The 15,718-nt window shown below is 41.3% G+C and overlaps 1 protein-coding gene across 1 annotated transcript in view; it reads right to left on the bottom strand.

The window, feature by feature from the left end:
* ZGRF1 (zinc finger GRF-type containing 1) overlaps nucleotides 1–15,633 on the bottom strand; it is a 33,281-nt gene extending 17,648 nt beyond the window's left edge. The window contains exons 1-12 of the mRNA XM_060279130.1: nucleotides 15,546–15,633; nucleotides 12,758–12,812; nucleotides 12,449–12,529; nucleotides 12,284–12,340; nucleotides 11,641–11,826; nucleotides 8,824–10,969; nucleotides 7,608–7,687; nucleotides 6,874–6,972; nucleotides 6,063–6,248; nucleotides 5,335–5,497; nucleotides 3,591–4,246; nucleotides 2,194–2,326 (exon numbers count right to left, since the gene is read on the bottom strand). Coding sequence (XP_060135113.1) covers nucleotides 2,194–2,326; nucleotides 3,591–4,246; nucleotides 5,335–5,497; nucleotides 6,063–6,248; nucleotides 6,874–6,972; nucleotides 7,608–7,687; nucleotides 8,824–10,969; nucleotides 11,641–11,826; nucleotides 12,284–12,340; nucleotides 12,449–12,529; nucleotides 12,758–12,778 — 3,808 coding nt within the window. The 5' untranslated portion in view covers nucleotides 12,779–12,812; nucleotides 15,546–15,633. The remainder of the gene's footprint in view (nucleotides 1–2,193; nucleotides 2,327–3,590; nucleotides 4,247–5,334; nucleotides 5,498–6,062; nucleotides 6,249–6,873; nucleotides 6,973–7,607; nucleotides 7,688–8,823; nucleotides 10,970–11,640; nucleotides 11,827–12,283; nucleotides 12,341–12,448; nucleotides 12,530–12,757; nucleotides 12,813–15,545) is intronic.
* Between the last annotated feature and the right edge of the window lie 85 nt (nucleotides 15,634–15,718).

The following is a 15,718-nucleotide window of genomic DNA, read 5'->3' on the forward strand; positions in this document are numbered from 1 at the left end:
CTCTTTAAAGGTAATGAAATCACTTTTTAAAATCTAGAGCTTTTTACTTCTTCCCCTTTCATCAACGGAAAGGTGATCATGTCAACAAGTGAGTTTATTGCTAAAATGCACAGGTCTTTGGGAAAGGTTAACTGAGAGGGTCATGACAGGAGAGTTGCAAGTATTCTTGAATGAAGCAGATTATTATGACCCACTTCAATCTTGGTTCCTGTCTGGTTCTAGAGCTGAATCAGCCTTGGTCACCCTAATGGATGACCTTTATCAGTTTCTTCTCTCAATGACTTTTGATAATCATCTCTCAGCAGCTTTTGATTGCATTGACCATTGTATCCTACTGAAGCTGTTCTGTATTGGGAGCAGTTTTAAGTGGTTCTAATTCCATCTTGGCAATCAGTTTCAAGTTGGATGACATTTTTCAACCCCATGGCACTTAGGCTGCAGAATGCTGCAAGATACCATCTTGTCCCCAAAGCTCTTCTATATGAAACTGTTGGGAGCAGTTATTAGGTTTGCAGAGAGGTGTCCTCAATACACTGGTAACTGGTCCTTTCTCTGTAACACCTGACTGAGAAGAGTCCCTGAAAGTGCTGGATCAGTATTGGGAGTGCTCCTGGATTCATTCTGCTGCTACAGGTCCAGCTGACCTCAGTGGGCAGGAGTGCCTTTTACCAGCCTTGACAATTAAGACTGCTATGGCCATCTCTGGGCTGTAATAGCCTGACCATTATCTAGGCGTTGGTAACCACCAGTTTGGATTACTGAAATGTGCCATGTGGGGTTGGCTCAAGAAGCTGCAGCTAGTGCAAAATGGCTTGGCTGCTAACTGGGGCAGAATATCACCATCATGTTACACCACATCTGAAAGAACAGTACTAGCTTCCGGTTAGCCACTGGGGTAAGTTCAAGGGCCTGGCAGAAAGTCCTACATACCTTGGGACCAGTGTCCCTAAAATACCATCTCACCCCGTATGTACCCAACCAGGAAGTCAATTCTATACTATGTAGGAATTGGGCCTTAGTGTGGCAGCACCAACCATTTGGAACTCCCATTACATGAGAGACAGGTGCTTATTGAATACCTTCTCTTTACAATAAGCCTTTTAATTGGAGAGTTTTGCCCCAGTCTGTACCTGTTTAGCACTTGATCTTGTTTTTAAATGTGGTTTTATTGTTGATGTTTTTAATAGATAAATCACTTCAGAATGTTGCATACGAAGCAATTCATAAATGAAGCAAGTAAATAAATAGTTACCACAAAGTGGCTCCCCAGAAATATACAACTTGTGAATTGTCTTCAGGCAGTGGCTGAAACACCCTGGAATTATTTGACCGTATAGTGATTGCTGATTTAGAGGAAGAATCAAATATGTTTTCTACAATTTTAGGTTCAGTACTTTAAACAATAGCAAATGTTTTGAAGGTTTTCCAAGCTCAGCAACTGCAATTCAACTACTCCCAGAGCACTGGCAATGAAGCATCTAAATAAAGCCAAAGTCCTGCATTCTGCTTATCCATGGGTTTGTGGCTTTTATATTTTTTTCTCATTTGTACTTCATATGTAACATACTGTATATTATGGGCTCCTTGCTTCAGTCATGTATCTTTTGGTATGCCATTTGTTTTTCCCAAGGAAAACCACCGTACGTATTATGCAGAGGATCCATAATTAGAACTCCTGACAGTCTTATTTGCACTTAAAAACAAATTTGTACTTAAATGTTGGGGTGAATGGCAATTATGGGAAATTTAACCCTTCTACCCGTTCTAAATTGGTCCTCTAAAAGTTTGTTAATCTTGGTTGGCAGGGGTGGGGGTGGGGAGAGAGAGAGAAATGCAGCTTGCAAGAAGCAATTTAGACTGGGAAAGTGGTATGGAACAAAGCAATTAAACATGCTCTTCTCCAGCAATGCTTCTTCATTAAATTACAGAGACCCTTTGAGTGCTTTTAACAAAAAATGAAAACAATGCACAGAATGGTACAGATGAGATTTTCTGAGATGGTGCAATTTAGACTGCACAGGTAACCACAGAGGTGGCTGAGAATGTGGTTTTGAAGGCCAAATCCATGTGGCAACTGTTGAAAAAACTGTTATGAGGATGCTCACTCAATATTTTATCCCAGATTTTATTGCCCGCTAAAAACAACCATCAGTGAATGTACTGCAATGTGGAAATTAAAGGTGTTAGGCATACCCATCAAAGCAGAAGTAAAAATCTGCTTATAATGTGCAGGAGACTGAAACTCAGCTGGGATATACATCTGTCTCTTAGGAACATTGGCAGAGTTCACCATTTCTACACTGGGAAAGAACAATTCAGAGGTGTTCTGAAATATAAATAAAAGGTATGCATGTAAAATCATATTTCCTTTCCATCTGATTTAATACATGGATAACATATATTCAGGCATATTATATTAGAAATAGAGCATTGAACACCCTCTTATTCCACAATGACATTAAATATCCCACAAACTGCAATCATGGGGATATTTATAGATATTCATGTTTGCATTCTTACTGCCTATTTACTTCTCCATTCCATCAGCCTAACATCTACAGTGACAAGAGAAATAAAAAATCTAAAGGACATGTGGGCCCCTTCATTTCTTAGAGCCACAGTGAGTGATGGGGTGAGCAAATACTCGTCACCATATCTGTGGGAATACTACTGCTATGGCAACAGGTTTTCAGCTCTCTTCAATACATCTCCACCTGCAGGATGTCTTGTGAATAGCAAAGCGGACTCTTGTGTGATTGCTCTGGTTGCAGCACTACATGACAATGCATATCAAGGGGAGACAGTCCAGTTCTTTGCTGCTCTGCTGAGTCAAAACACTGAGCAGGAACAAGAGGAAGAGGATGCTTGTAAGCCCCTTCTCCTACATTTCTGCAATCAAGAAAAGCAGCAACCCTGAGGACTATAATGTGGTGAAGGTAAAGGGACCCCTGACCATTAGGTCCAGTCGTGACCGACTCTGGGGTTGCGCGCTCATCTCGCATTATTGGCCGAGGGAGCCGGCGTATAGCTTCCAGGTTATGTGGTCAGCATGACAAAGCCGCTTCTGGCAAACCAGAGCAGCACACGGAAACGCCATTTACCTTCCCGCTGTAGCGGTTCCTATTTATCTACTTGCATTTTGACGTGCTTTCGAACTGCTAGGTTGGCAGGAGCTGGGATCAAGCAACGGGAGCTCACCCCGTCACAGGGATTCGAACCGCCAACCTTCTGATCAGCAAGCCCTAGGCTCAGTGGTTTAACCCACAGCGCCACCTGGTACAAGGACATATAACTCCCACCTCCACTGGGCCACATCTGTGGGTGGTCAAGGACTTTGTAAGAGAAGCATTGTCAGGAACCTGATGTTCTATAGTGAAGTATTTTTTGATGTAGACAATAAAATGCAAGATCAGGGTTGATTTCCTTTATATAATATTTCAAATTGAGCCATAAATGCTATTTGAATATGTAAAAAGCAAACAAACCACTTTATAGATGAACATATGACTAAACTATCAAATATTCACAACTATTTTTGGAAGCTGCTTTGGCATAATCTATTCCTAAGACTTTTGTGAACAGTTATATACCTTGGTGTGTCTGGTTGAATTGTGGCAATTCAGCTGACCTAGCACCTTTAGTCCTTCCTCCGTGGAAAAATTCTGATTTAAGTGCAGAGAAAGTTTCTGTCCTTCTGAAACAGAATCTTGGCTGCTAAAGTTTCGCTGCTGTTTACAAAGCACGCTTTTCAGCATCTGCAGATGCCCAAAGTCTGGAGGGCTTTCATTGATGGCATGACTCCAACCCTCTCCTATGTCATGCAGTGGCATTCCAAAAGCACTCTCAGCTCGGATGTCATCAGTCATGACCACTTCGCTGCTGTTTTGAGTTCTCAAGTCACCATGAGTTGTGTTTTGGTACTTCTGCCACTTGCTTTGTCTCTTTTGTTCTGATACATTAGGGAATGCAGACTGTGTGATCACCCCATGTCTTTCTTCTCTACACTTTTCATGCACAAAGGTTTCACACATCCTGTCCTCAGGCCCTAATACTTTTGACTTGCCATACATGCTTATTCCCGAGAAACCAAAGGACTGCTGGCCTCGCTCACATGTCTTTACACTGGAATAAACTAAGTCAGGAACTTCTCCACCTACAGGTACAGTCACAACTGGAGTTCGTGCTCTAAGGGGTAGTTGGAGTACAGACATATCATCATCATCTGGGCAGCTGGACTCTTCCATCCCTATGAAGTAGAGAGTTTTAGAAATTGTCAATATTCAAAACAATGTCTTCCCTCCAAGTTTCCTGGGCACTCTACTCCGATTTCCTTAAATCTTGACTTTTCTACAGCAAAGATTTTGGCTGTATTTGCATTTCTTACTCAAAAGACAAACCTAGCATAGCCAGTTAACTGAGAAAAGGTTCTTGATGTGGATAGTAATGTGTATCTTAATTACAGTGGTACCTTGGTTTTCAAACAGAATGCGTTCCGGGAGTCCATTCGAAGCGCAAACGTCCTGCAGCCAATCAGAAGCCATGCTGGACGTTCGGCTTCTGAAAATCGTTCAAAAACTGGAACACTCACTTCTGGGTTTCGATCATTCAGGAGCCGATTTGTTCGGGAGCCAAGGCGTTCGGCTTCCAAGGTACCACTGTATTCTACCTGGGACAGCTCTGTGCTGATAGTCATACCTCAACCAGAGCCATTCAGTGATATACAACACAACAGAGGAAGGTTTCAGAAGGTTGTGGTGGGGGAAAGGGGTCTCCTTCCTCCTTTCACCAACTCATAAGGGACTCCTTTCCAAGAGTGGCTGAGATCCTAAACAAGAACACTCTTGTTATGAGCTGGGGATACATCAGAACACTATGTTTTAGATTCTCACCTGTTAAACTTGCTAGCTGTTTCGTACTGGAGAAAATATTTGAGGGGTGGGAGGAAACACTGGCTTGGATCCTAGTCTTAAACTTAATGAACAAAAGAAGAATGGAACTCACAAAAGATGTCCTTCCATGAGCAGAAAGATCTCTTCCACTCATGGGGGGTGGGGAGGCAGAGTCCAAGTCGTTTGTTCCAATAACAATTCTAAGCCAGAAAAACAAATCCCACTCTCTAAAAGCTTACAATATGTACATGTAATCAAAGGAGGTTGAGAGTGCTCAGAATGTTCATATTATCTCATTGTAATGCTATAAAAATCTGAGATCTATCACTCTGGTATCCAACAATACTTGCAAGCCAACTTTTCCACGAGGGTGCCTACTTTCCCCCCTTGCTATATCTGCTGGCACAACCACTATTTATAGCAATAACAAACAAAACATTCTTACGGAAAAAGCTTTTTGCATTGTCCATAGGTAAATCTGGAGATACCCCTGTCCCCAGGAAATTGTTTTCTTCTGCTTCTATCACTGCCTTTTTACTGCTTGAATTTGGAGGAAAGTGGCAGTCAGGAGGCTGTGAAGTCTGCTGAGAAACAATTGTAAAGCTAAAAAATCAAGCACACCCAGTTGAATGCACTTAGATCTTTCACATTACTTTTAATTAGAAAAAAAACAAAAACAAAACAATGACCAGGCTTCTGGTCATGCAACAGAAATGTCAAACAATGCATTACAGAGTTTCAAGCAAAAGAAAGAAAGAAAGAAAGAACGAAAGAAAGAAAAGAAAGCAAGGAGAGAGAAACAAGCCTAGGAAATGACAAATGTGAGCTGGTACACATAATTGTTTTTGGCTACCCCATGAAAATGCAGACTAAACCAGGGTTTGCAGAAACAGTGAATTTTGAAGAGGGATTAAAAGATGGCACCATGTACATGTTAAGGAAGATGTTTAATGCACCAGAATGACCAAGGGAATGAAGTATATGAACACATTTTCAGAGAAGTCATTAGACAGATTTATGTCAGGAATGGGCAAACTGAGGTCCTTATTTGCAACTTTCATGTAGTCTTTTAAACCATGTTTATGGTCACTTAATAAATGACTTCACATTTTTGCAATATGTTCATTGATTAAATAAAGCTTTCTTTAAAAAAAAAAGCATTCTACAGTTTACCTGAATAAAGCCAGGCAGCACAGGGCTGCCTGGTTCTCGGGCTGAGAAAAAACAGCCATCCTTTGTAGCAAGTTCAAATTCTGTCATATCAGCCTGTGGATCCCATCTAAGATGTGAAGAGGGTACTCTCATCATTATCTCACTAGCTGCAGATCCTCTCACTTGGTACCCTTGAAATTCAACTAGCTGCATATATTTAAGAGATAGATTAATAAAAGGAAATCATAGAAGAACAAAGAACTATAATTTAGCACAAAGCATTTGTTGCTTGGGCCTGCCCGGGGAGAAGGTGGGAGTTGGATTTTCACACATTTTTGGTACACCAGCCAGGCGCCAACAAGCCTGAGTTTTGGGCCACTCAACAGATCCATATTTCAGCCCCACCCCAGGGCTTTCTACTCATCTCTCCTGGATAAGAGAAGCCTAACAAATATTTTAAGCAAACCTCAGCCATCAACATCAGATATTAGGAGGACATCCTAAGAATACTTATTCATTATACCATTGAAAATTAGCCTTCAATGATAAAATAAGAGATAAGATGGCAACTTTAATGCTGTCAATGAACAGTTAGTCCCCAGGATCCAAAAAGCTTGTTTAGGTGTGCTGAAGAGCTTGCACAGACTGTGGAACTTTTTACTTCTCATTGCTGAACGCCTGGCCCTCCAGACCATATTACAAACTGCTGTTTAAAAATTCCAGTTTCAAAAGTAGTCTGAGAAACACAGGTCCTGAGGTGCATGGAAGCAATGAAAGTTTTGGGGGTGCTGGCTGTGGGAGGTTTTCCAAGTCATCTCTTTGTAAGCTGTACCTTCGTTTGACTGTCAGCCACTTCAAAAGGAACCTGGTCATGTAGCATGTTTGCTGTAGCTGCTGTGGGCTTCTCTGCATCAGTGTTTGAGGAAGCATTCTGGAAATGATCAGAAATGGGTCAAGAGAAGGATGCACCATTCTGTACTTAGCACAGCCTCATTTTGAAATGCAGTGATATAATATAATACAACCAGCTCATTGCCTTCAGAAGGCTGAAAGGCAATACAATTTACAGTTTCTTAAAACAACAATATATGAGCAAAAGCCCCACAAATCTATTTTAAATTTGTGTAGGAAAAATGAATTTCCATACTGGAGTAGAGCAAATGTTCTATCTTGTCCTTTACCTAATGCAATCCTCTCCCCAAAACCATCTCATCTCAAATTTTTCTTTAACACTATGATGCAGTGAACTTATCAAATGAAATACATTTTTCCCAATACCCACAATGTATGATGATGATTACTATTACTTTTTATTATTATTTTTATGCCCCAATGAGTGTGCAGTAGTGTTGGCAATTTTTACTCCATCTCACAAAACTTGCTGTAGAGGGCCTCTGACTCTCTGCAGCCAGTTTTAAGGCGTTCGGAGGGGATGGCTGTTGATAGGAACACAGAAGACGACAGTGAGGTGGAAAATACATACAAGTAGATGGGCCTTCAGCTTGTGTAATGGGATATTTACATAAAAGCTATTATTGATGAATTACAAAAGTCCAAAAAGGTTACCATTTTAGGAGAACCAGCATGCAGGCAAGATGTTATCTGCACCCCTTCAGAAAGAGGAGCTTCAGGAAACTGTTGCATAGCTACAAAAGAGAGAAAAGCAAAATAAGCCTCAGTCATGAAGCTAGTTCAATGATAAAAAATATTGAAGATCTATCTTGCATTCAAGTTGAGTGATGTTTTCAAAGTCAATACTATTGTTTATAGGGATGTTAGGCGCTAACTCATACCTGCCAAGTCTCCCGCTGAAAAATGCGGGATCAGCAGCGGCACGGCACCGGAAGTTGCGTAGAAGCAACTTTCAGGGCCGCTCTGACCATGTGTGGGCACCGGAAATAGGGCAGAGCGGCACCAGAAGTCGCTTCTACGCATGCCCGGCGGCCATCTTGGCGACAGCTGCCGCCATGCGATCACCACCAAGATGGCCGCCGGGCATGCGTAGAAGCGACTTCCAGTGCCGCTCTGCCCTATTTCCAGTGCCCACACATGGTCAGAGCAGCACCCAAAATGGAGGCTCCCTGGCAGGTAGGAAATCTGGGGATTTCCAGGATTTTTCTCCATTCGGGAGAACAGCGGGAAACGGATTAGAATCCGGGGGTTTCCCATGAAAAACGGGATACTTGGCAGCCAAGCGCTAACTACACATATTTTATTTTAGCATTATTAGCCACATCAGTGACAAACATGCTGCAAAGAAATCCACTGGTCTTGTTTTGATGTTACCGTAAATCGTATCTGTTTACCATGAAGTTGCTGGACTTGGTTGTTTTGCTCCTCCCCATAAGCACATGAAGAAAACCAAACCATGATCCCTAGCTTACCATTATGTCCAAAGTGGATTGTGGTTTGCTTCCCCCAAACTACTATTGGAAAGCCAATAACAAGCCTTGGGTATAGTGTGGTTTGTTTGGAGCAAAACAAAACATGATCTCACCATGGACAAGACATTTCCTTAGGAATGCTCAATGGAGGGATGATGGGAGTTGGAAGTCCAACAACATCTGGAGGGCTACAGGGTCCCCATCCCTATTCTAAAATAAGGTATTATCTCTTTTATTTCAGGATAATCAAGGAGATTGTTTCACATGCAGAACAAAACTGCTTTTGACAATGAATTACCTCTCCTTACATTTCAATTCTAGAAAAATGAACTAGGAAAACCAGTAGAAAAGTACAATCAATATTTCAAAACAAAATTCTAAAAAAAGAAGCTAATAACCTTCAGGTTCCGTTGGCTCCTGTTTTTTTCGTAGTCTCTCTCTCGGTAGCAAAGAAGTACTTTCCTCTATCATTTGCAGGCTTTCTAAGGCTGTGCTATGTTCTGTAAGTGATTTTAACAGGCTGAAACCATTTACCAGCTGGGGAAGGCTTGAAGAGTCAAGTGAAGATTCAACACAAATAGAATCCTTTCCTTCATATTTACTGAACTCATTTAAAAAATCCAAGTTATGCCCTGCATTTTCGTTTTGATTCATTTGTGATTCATCTGAAGTCTCACAAGTTAAAGGATGAGTCAGTTGCCACAAATCCAGATTTTTTTCTGAAGCAGCAGCATTTTTGTCTGAAATATACTGAGGGGAACCATGAGAAATATTGTTTTTTTCAGTGAGGACTAGCAAATGATTGCTCTGTTTCATGTTGTTATGACAAATACCTAAGGAACTAGGTTGGGAATTACCTGCTCCAGCCTCCATACCTTCTTCATTACTTTTGTCCATGAGGCAACCATGTAAAATAGCAGGAACATTCCCTTTTCCAAGATGAGTTGTTGGATTATGATATTCACTATCATTCGCATCACAGTCCATATCATTCACCATTAATAAGTCTGTACCAAGATCTCTGTGATTACCTATATTTTGGATACTTATTGCATTTGTCTCTACCTTTTCATCAACAATTATAGCTTCTGAATGTGGCAGCTTTTTAAGAAATTGAAGAGTTGTACAATTTCCCTCCTTCTTATTAGGTTCCACAGAGATTTCATCACAAACTTGCAGTGACTGGCATTCTGAGGCATAATTCACACCTCTATCTTGCAGAAATGTGGGCCGCACATTATCTTCCCCTTGACTACTACAAGCTTTTATGTTACTGTTCCCTTGAACACCAGTCTCAAGTGGTGCTTCGGTTCCCTCTTTAAAGCATGCTGAACCTTGTGAAAATGTGTGGTTGGTATGAAGTTTTCCATCCTCTGTGTCACTAAACTCTAGTGTATCCAACAGATTGAAGTTAACCTCTATACACTGCTTTTCTGTGTCACCAAACTCTCCATCTGCAGAATTATTTGAGAAACGTTCAGAACATATTACTGGATAAGATTCATTTTGCGGCTGATGGCAAAACCCATCCAAATTATCAATCTCTGTGCATTTATTGGATGTGGCGAGTTTATCAGCATTACAATCTGAATAATTCATACTACCAACAGATGACAAAACTGTGCCATTCTCTTTCCACACAACTGATTCAGCTGGTACAATACTATGTGGTTGGTGTTTGACAGAACTATTACTGACAGGCAACATATTGATTTCCAAGGAAACAGGCACTTCTGGAATTTTTTTATGGTCCTCAGCGCTTTGGCTCCTATTATCAGTGCCATCCTCCTTCAAGTCCTGAAGATCACTAGCATTCTTATCATTGCATTCTCCCTCAAGTTTGTCAGGAGACTTTTTTTCAGCTAAAGACGATGGCAAATATACATCCCATCGGCTTTTTGTTTTTACATTTTTTTCTGAGAAATGCAGTGGCGTTATGTAATTAATGGTTTCTTTGGTTGTGTTGTTTGCAGAGCCCAATAGAGGTGCCATTTTTTCTTGGAAGAAAGACTCTGTGCTTCTTGATGATTCAGATAAAAGTGAGCCTTCCTGATGAAATTCTGATTTCATCAATGCTGGTGATTGATTTCCCAATGATATATTAGTTTTATCCTCTGAAACTGTAGAATGTTTTTGTCCCCCGCCCAGAATTGCTAAGATTTGTGCTTTACTCCTGGCATTCTGCAAAACTGCAACACTGCTACTTGCATGGCAGATTGATTTGGCCATTCCATTACCCAGTTGAAATCCTGGCTTCAAATATTCAGCATCTTCACCATCAGTACTATGGATTCTACTTTGTACCACTTTGTGAGTAAAAGCGGGTGGAGTGACAGAATCAGCATCTGAGCCATTCACTTTGAAAGCGTTCTGATTCAATTCTGAGTGTAACATAGTCTTGTAGGGGACAGAAAATAAAGGGGAACTGGCATAGAACTGAGAAGGGAAGGATGAATGAGGATCCTTGGATGAAGGTGATACTACTGGTGCAGATACTTCCATTGTTGCCATTTTCTTTTCCACCTGCCGTGGCCCTTGGAAACCCTAAGAAGAGAATATTTTCAATTTGTGGGAAGTTTAACAATTGAAGTTTTAGAATTAAGAAGCAGAGATATGTACTATATTTCTATATTTATTATGCAATATTTTACTGAATCGCTAAACTAAAAAGACTTAAAAGTATGTGTTTCTTATGTAACAAAATCTGAATACATCTAAGTAGGATAAAATAACTTTTACAATCTCAATAGTAAAGAGGCCCCCAACCTGAGCCCATGAAACAATGATGTGCAGTTCCATGTATTAAATGGATTTTACAACCCAAGAGGCACATTCCTCCAAGATTAACCTTCAGCCAGCAGTGGGCATGGTCACCGCACTCGATTAATCAGTGTCCACAAAGCACTTCGTACTCTATAGCTGATGGATCCCCTTGCACAATTTGCTTCCATTTACTGTGTTTCACTCACTTGATTATGCATTATATCTACTGGTGTTAGCCAAGTGACTTGGAACACCTTATATTGTAACATACTTTGTACTTAAGAGGCTAGAGATAAAAATGATTATGAAACTGTCACATGCAGTTCAAATAGTAAAAAACCAGAGGTTTGTTTTTTTGCACTAGCTATAGATCTTGATCTCTCTCACTTATTCAAAAGGCTTCCTTCTACAGTGTGTGAGTGTAAAAAGGAGAGGGAGAAAGAATGACATACAGTGTGCTTTCGTTTTAGACCAACTGGCAGACGCAGAGATGAAGAGGCAGAAGACTTCAAATGATTTCTTATTAACACTGGTACTTCTGTGTTCTTTGGCTGATCACTAAAACCATTTTCAAAAGTTTTCTCAGCTTCAACCGTGATTAAATATTTCTCACTTTCTAAATCATCTCCTGGCTTTACCTAAAGAGAGAAATATGTATTAGTGAGTATATATGAATGCATACTGAATGCAACACATAATGCATTAATGCAATTTCCACCATTTCGTTATATATGCAATGTGTATATATACCAAATTGAAGGTTTGAAGCTTTCATTTCCTCCTTCATCCTCAACAATGGAGAAAAAGAAGAAAGCTTCATCCCCACCCATACCTATCCCTGAGGAGGAAGGGGGTGAAAGGATAAGCACCAAGAAGATAACTGCAAAAAAAAAATGTTGTGTTTTTCCCTGGCACTTTGCACAGCAACAGCAGGCACTTTAAACCCTGCTGGCTTTCTTCTGTCCCTTCCATGGGCCTCGACAAATGTGGCCAAGATAAGCCAGCAGCGTTTGGATCAGCTAAACAAGCAACCTGTCTTCCGAAATTACTAATCAAGTGAAAAATAAATAAATAAGGAAAACAAAAAGCATGTACCTGGAACTTCACAAATATGCTATCCAAAACCTGTCCTTTGTCATCACATAAAGTTGCCTGTATTACAGCAGAAAGAAAAAATAGAAGAATGGTACTTCATTGAGCAACAAAACAGTAACACCCACATTTGGTATCAGTATAATACTTTATCAATCAATATTTTACCTTATTGCCTCCTAGAGGGGACTTCAAAATTCCGTCTTGCCACACTTTAGATTTTTTAGTCTTTTGGTGTGTGTATAAAACCTGTTTTGATATATAAACAAACATTTCAGTGACATTTCAAAATTAATTTTATTATATTTCATCGTATTATATTTTTAACTGATGATTGTGAGCCATCTTAGAGGGCTTTTCTGGGGCTGAATGGAGTGACAAAGATGTTTTATTGTTTATAAAATGCCATGTCATCCTGATGTATGTGGAATATTGTTATATATAATATACTGTATTGTTGAAATATCAGAAACTCACAGTAAATTCCTGAGAAGCCATCACAGCTGGATTGCACTTCCAAATTTCATACCACCTGAAAGAAATAATATCCTGTTTAAAGCAATTGAACTTAATGTCCATAAACCACAGACACACATGCATCCCCTTTTTAAATAAATATTTCCTATAATTCATTCCATAACCCCTTAACTGCAATCCAAATTCCTTGAAGTTAAAAAAGCAATCTATATATATATATATATAAATGTAGGCATTGCGCACGCAGATGTAAAAGCCTTTCTCCATAACCGCTGAACTGTAATTTAACAAATTTGGCCACAATGTTCCATCATGTGAGGGATCTGGAATAATTTTTTTCTAAAAAAGTAAACCTTTCATACCTAAAATAATGATTAAACACACAAAAAAGTGGTGCCCAAATTAGACATCACCAGCAGAAGCTCTGAAGAGTCCAGCAGCATCCAATAGAAAGGCAGAACGCCCACTGCTGCCTGCAAACCTGCGCCACCAGGTGACACCACAAAATTCCACAGCAACCAACTGAAAACAGGCCTTTTGCAGCAACAATGCCCAACCAACTGAAAACAGGCCTTTGCAGCAACAAGGCCCAACATTTCCAAGTGGAGGTAGGGGCCTGCCTGGGGGGGATGCAGGGGCCGAATAGGGGGCAGGGATAGGTAATAGGTCACAACAGGGTGGGGGGAGACACAGGGATGAAACCTCTGCACAGTATCTCGCCTCGGCTTTGCAGACTAGGCTGAGTGGATTTAGGGGCGTGCCTGGGGTGGGGGTGGGCCGAATAGGCTGCAGCATAGAATCAACTGAATACGGGCCCTTTACACATAACACACGTGGGTAGGGGAGTCAGTGTTGGGATAGGGCAGAATTTTACAGAACACTCGCATTGGGGGAATGAGTGTGTGCAAAATGAACGGGTTACAGGGATAACCTGGGGGGGGGGGTTGGACGGAGGAAAGGAGGGAAATCACAGGGGTAAGTGGGGGGGTTAGGGGGAGGAGAGGGGGGAAATCACAGGGATAAGCTGGGAGTGGGGGGAAGAGGGGGCATAATAGGTCATGGATCAGGACAGAGTTGGGGGGTTCACAGGGATGAGGGGGGGATCACAGGGATAAGCCGGGGGGTGAGGGGAGTAGTGGGGGAATCACAGGGATACGTCATGTATCGGCACAGGGTAGGGGAAATCACACAAATAACCCGCAGCAACGTGTGGCAGGGCCAGCTGGTTTAAAATACAATCTCATTGATATCTTCTCAGTGTAATGCTATACTGTATATGTCTATTTTTCAATGGAGCTTAGTTCCAGTTTAGTTTGTAAAGAACTTATACCTTAGTAGTTAAGCATGAGAGACATTCATCAGCTGTATCAACAACAGACCCTTAGTTTAAAAATTAATGTTAAGCTTTGCTGATTTTAAAGATTCTACAGTACAGTAATCTAAAGCAAAGTGTTTTCTTTCCGTTAGCCTCAATTCCATACAACTACCACAAGGTGTCTCAAATTTCAATACGTTCTCTTAAAAAACATTACATCTGAAAAAATGATATCTTGATTAATCTGCTAACTAGTTGAGTTCATTGACCACAAATCTAAAATGGGAATAATCACTTCTAATGAGAAATGTCATTTATTTTTTTAAAAAGTCATACAGTCTGCACCTGTTTTTTCAGGCAATGAATTAACCAGTCATCCCATTCCGCCCCGCCCCCCTGAACAAGGACTGTCAGCAGCAGGCAAAAAGGTTTCTTTTGGGAACAAGGGAAGTGAGAGCGCAGCAAAGTCCTGAACCCTGCTGAAATCAATGTATCACACACTTATCTCCTCTAAAACAGGGATCAACAGATTGCAGGATGTACGGTACTAGTAGAAAATAAAGGACCCCAAGATCCATCAGCGAGAGACAGGTGCAAAATACATACACTTAGAATTCTGGAACTCTAAACATATTTGTTTTGACAGACTGGATGGAGTTTACAGTACTTTTGTCATTTCATTAGTATAATTGGGGAGGGAGGATCGTTTTGTTGTTGCTGCCGCCAAACAATTAGCATTAGAAAATCTTACCAATCTACTTCAGATCGCCCAGATATCTACCAATACTTTAGATCCCAGCCAACCTTCTGCCCACCCTTCTCCAATACTCATTTTTATGTTTTGAAACTGTTTTAAAAACGCTCAAGCAGTTGAAAAATATATTTAATAAGGGAAAGAGATGGAGCAGTGCAAGGAAAGGGTAGCACTATCACAGTGCTTTTCTCAGGCCTTGCCACCACTCTGCCTCGTCCCATCCCGTCCTAGTGCGCAAGTGACAGCACTGTCACAGCGGGGGCTTCACGATTGCAGCACTCTGCCATTTCGTTTCTTCTTTTATTATTACTGTACATCTACATCCCAGCTTTCCTCCAGTGAATTCAAGGAAGCATAAGTCATTCTTTCCCCCTACGCGCTTCCTTTCTCTCTCTCTCCTCACAACAATCCTGTGAGGTAGGTTAGGACAAGTAATCTTGACATCCTATGTTCTTTTAAAAGGTGGCTTTTCTTGGGGAGGGGGGGGTTATTGGGTGGCTGTTGTTTTTATTTTGATCATATATTTCGTGGTTTTATACTTTGATTTTGTTCTGTGAACCGCCCTGAAACCTCCGGGTGCAGGGTGGTACTGGATATAAATTCAATAAATAAATACTTCTCGCCCGTCCGCCCCCCGGCCGGCCACCCTTGACAAAAGGCGAACGAACCGAAGACTCGGCTTCCGAGCCCGGCTGCCTTAAGAAAAGAGAGCGACTCACTCGCGAGCCCTGACTGCAGTCGCGCGCTTCAGCCTGGCTCTCTCTCCCGCCCACACCCGACGCAGTTTCTCCCAGTTTCTGAAGTTTCCCGCTCGGCCGCCGGACGACGATGACGCCCTCTCCGCGCGACGCGAGGGTCAGCCGAGAGCCTAACGCCGAGGAGCGTCTCCAAT

The sequence above is a fragment of the Zootoca vivipara genome, chromosome 9 (assembly GCF_963506605.1).
Source record: "Zootoca vivipara chromosome 9, rZooViv1.1, whole genome shotgun sequence".
NCBI classification, from domain to species: Eukaryota; Metazoa; Chordata; class Lepidosauria; order Squamata; family Lacertidae; genus Zootoca; species Zootoca vivipara.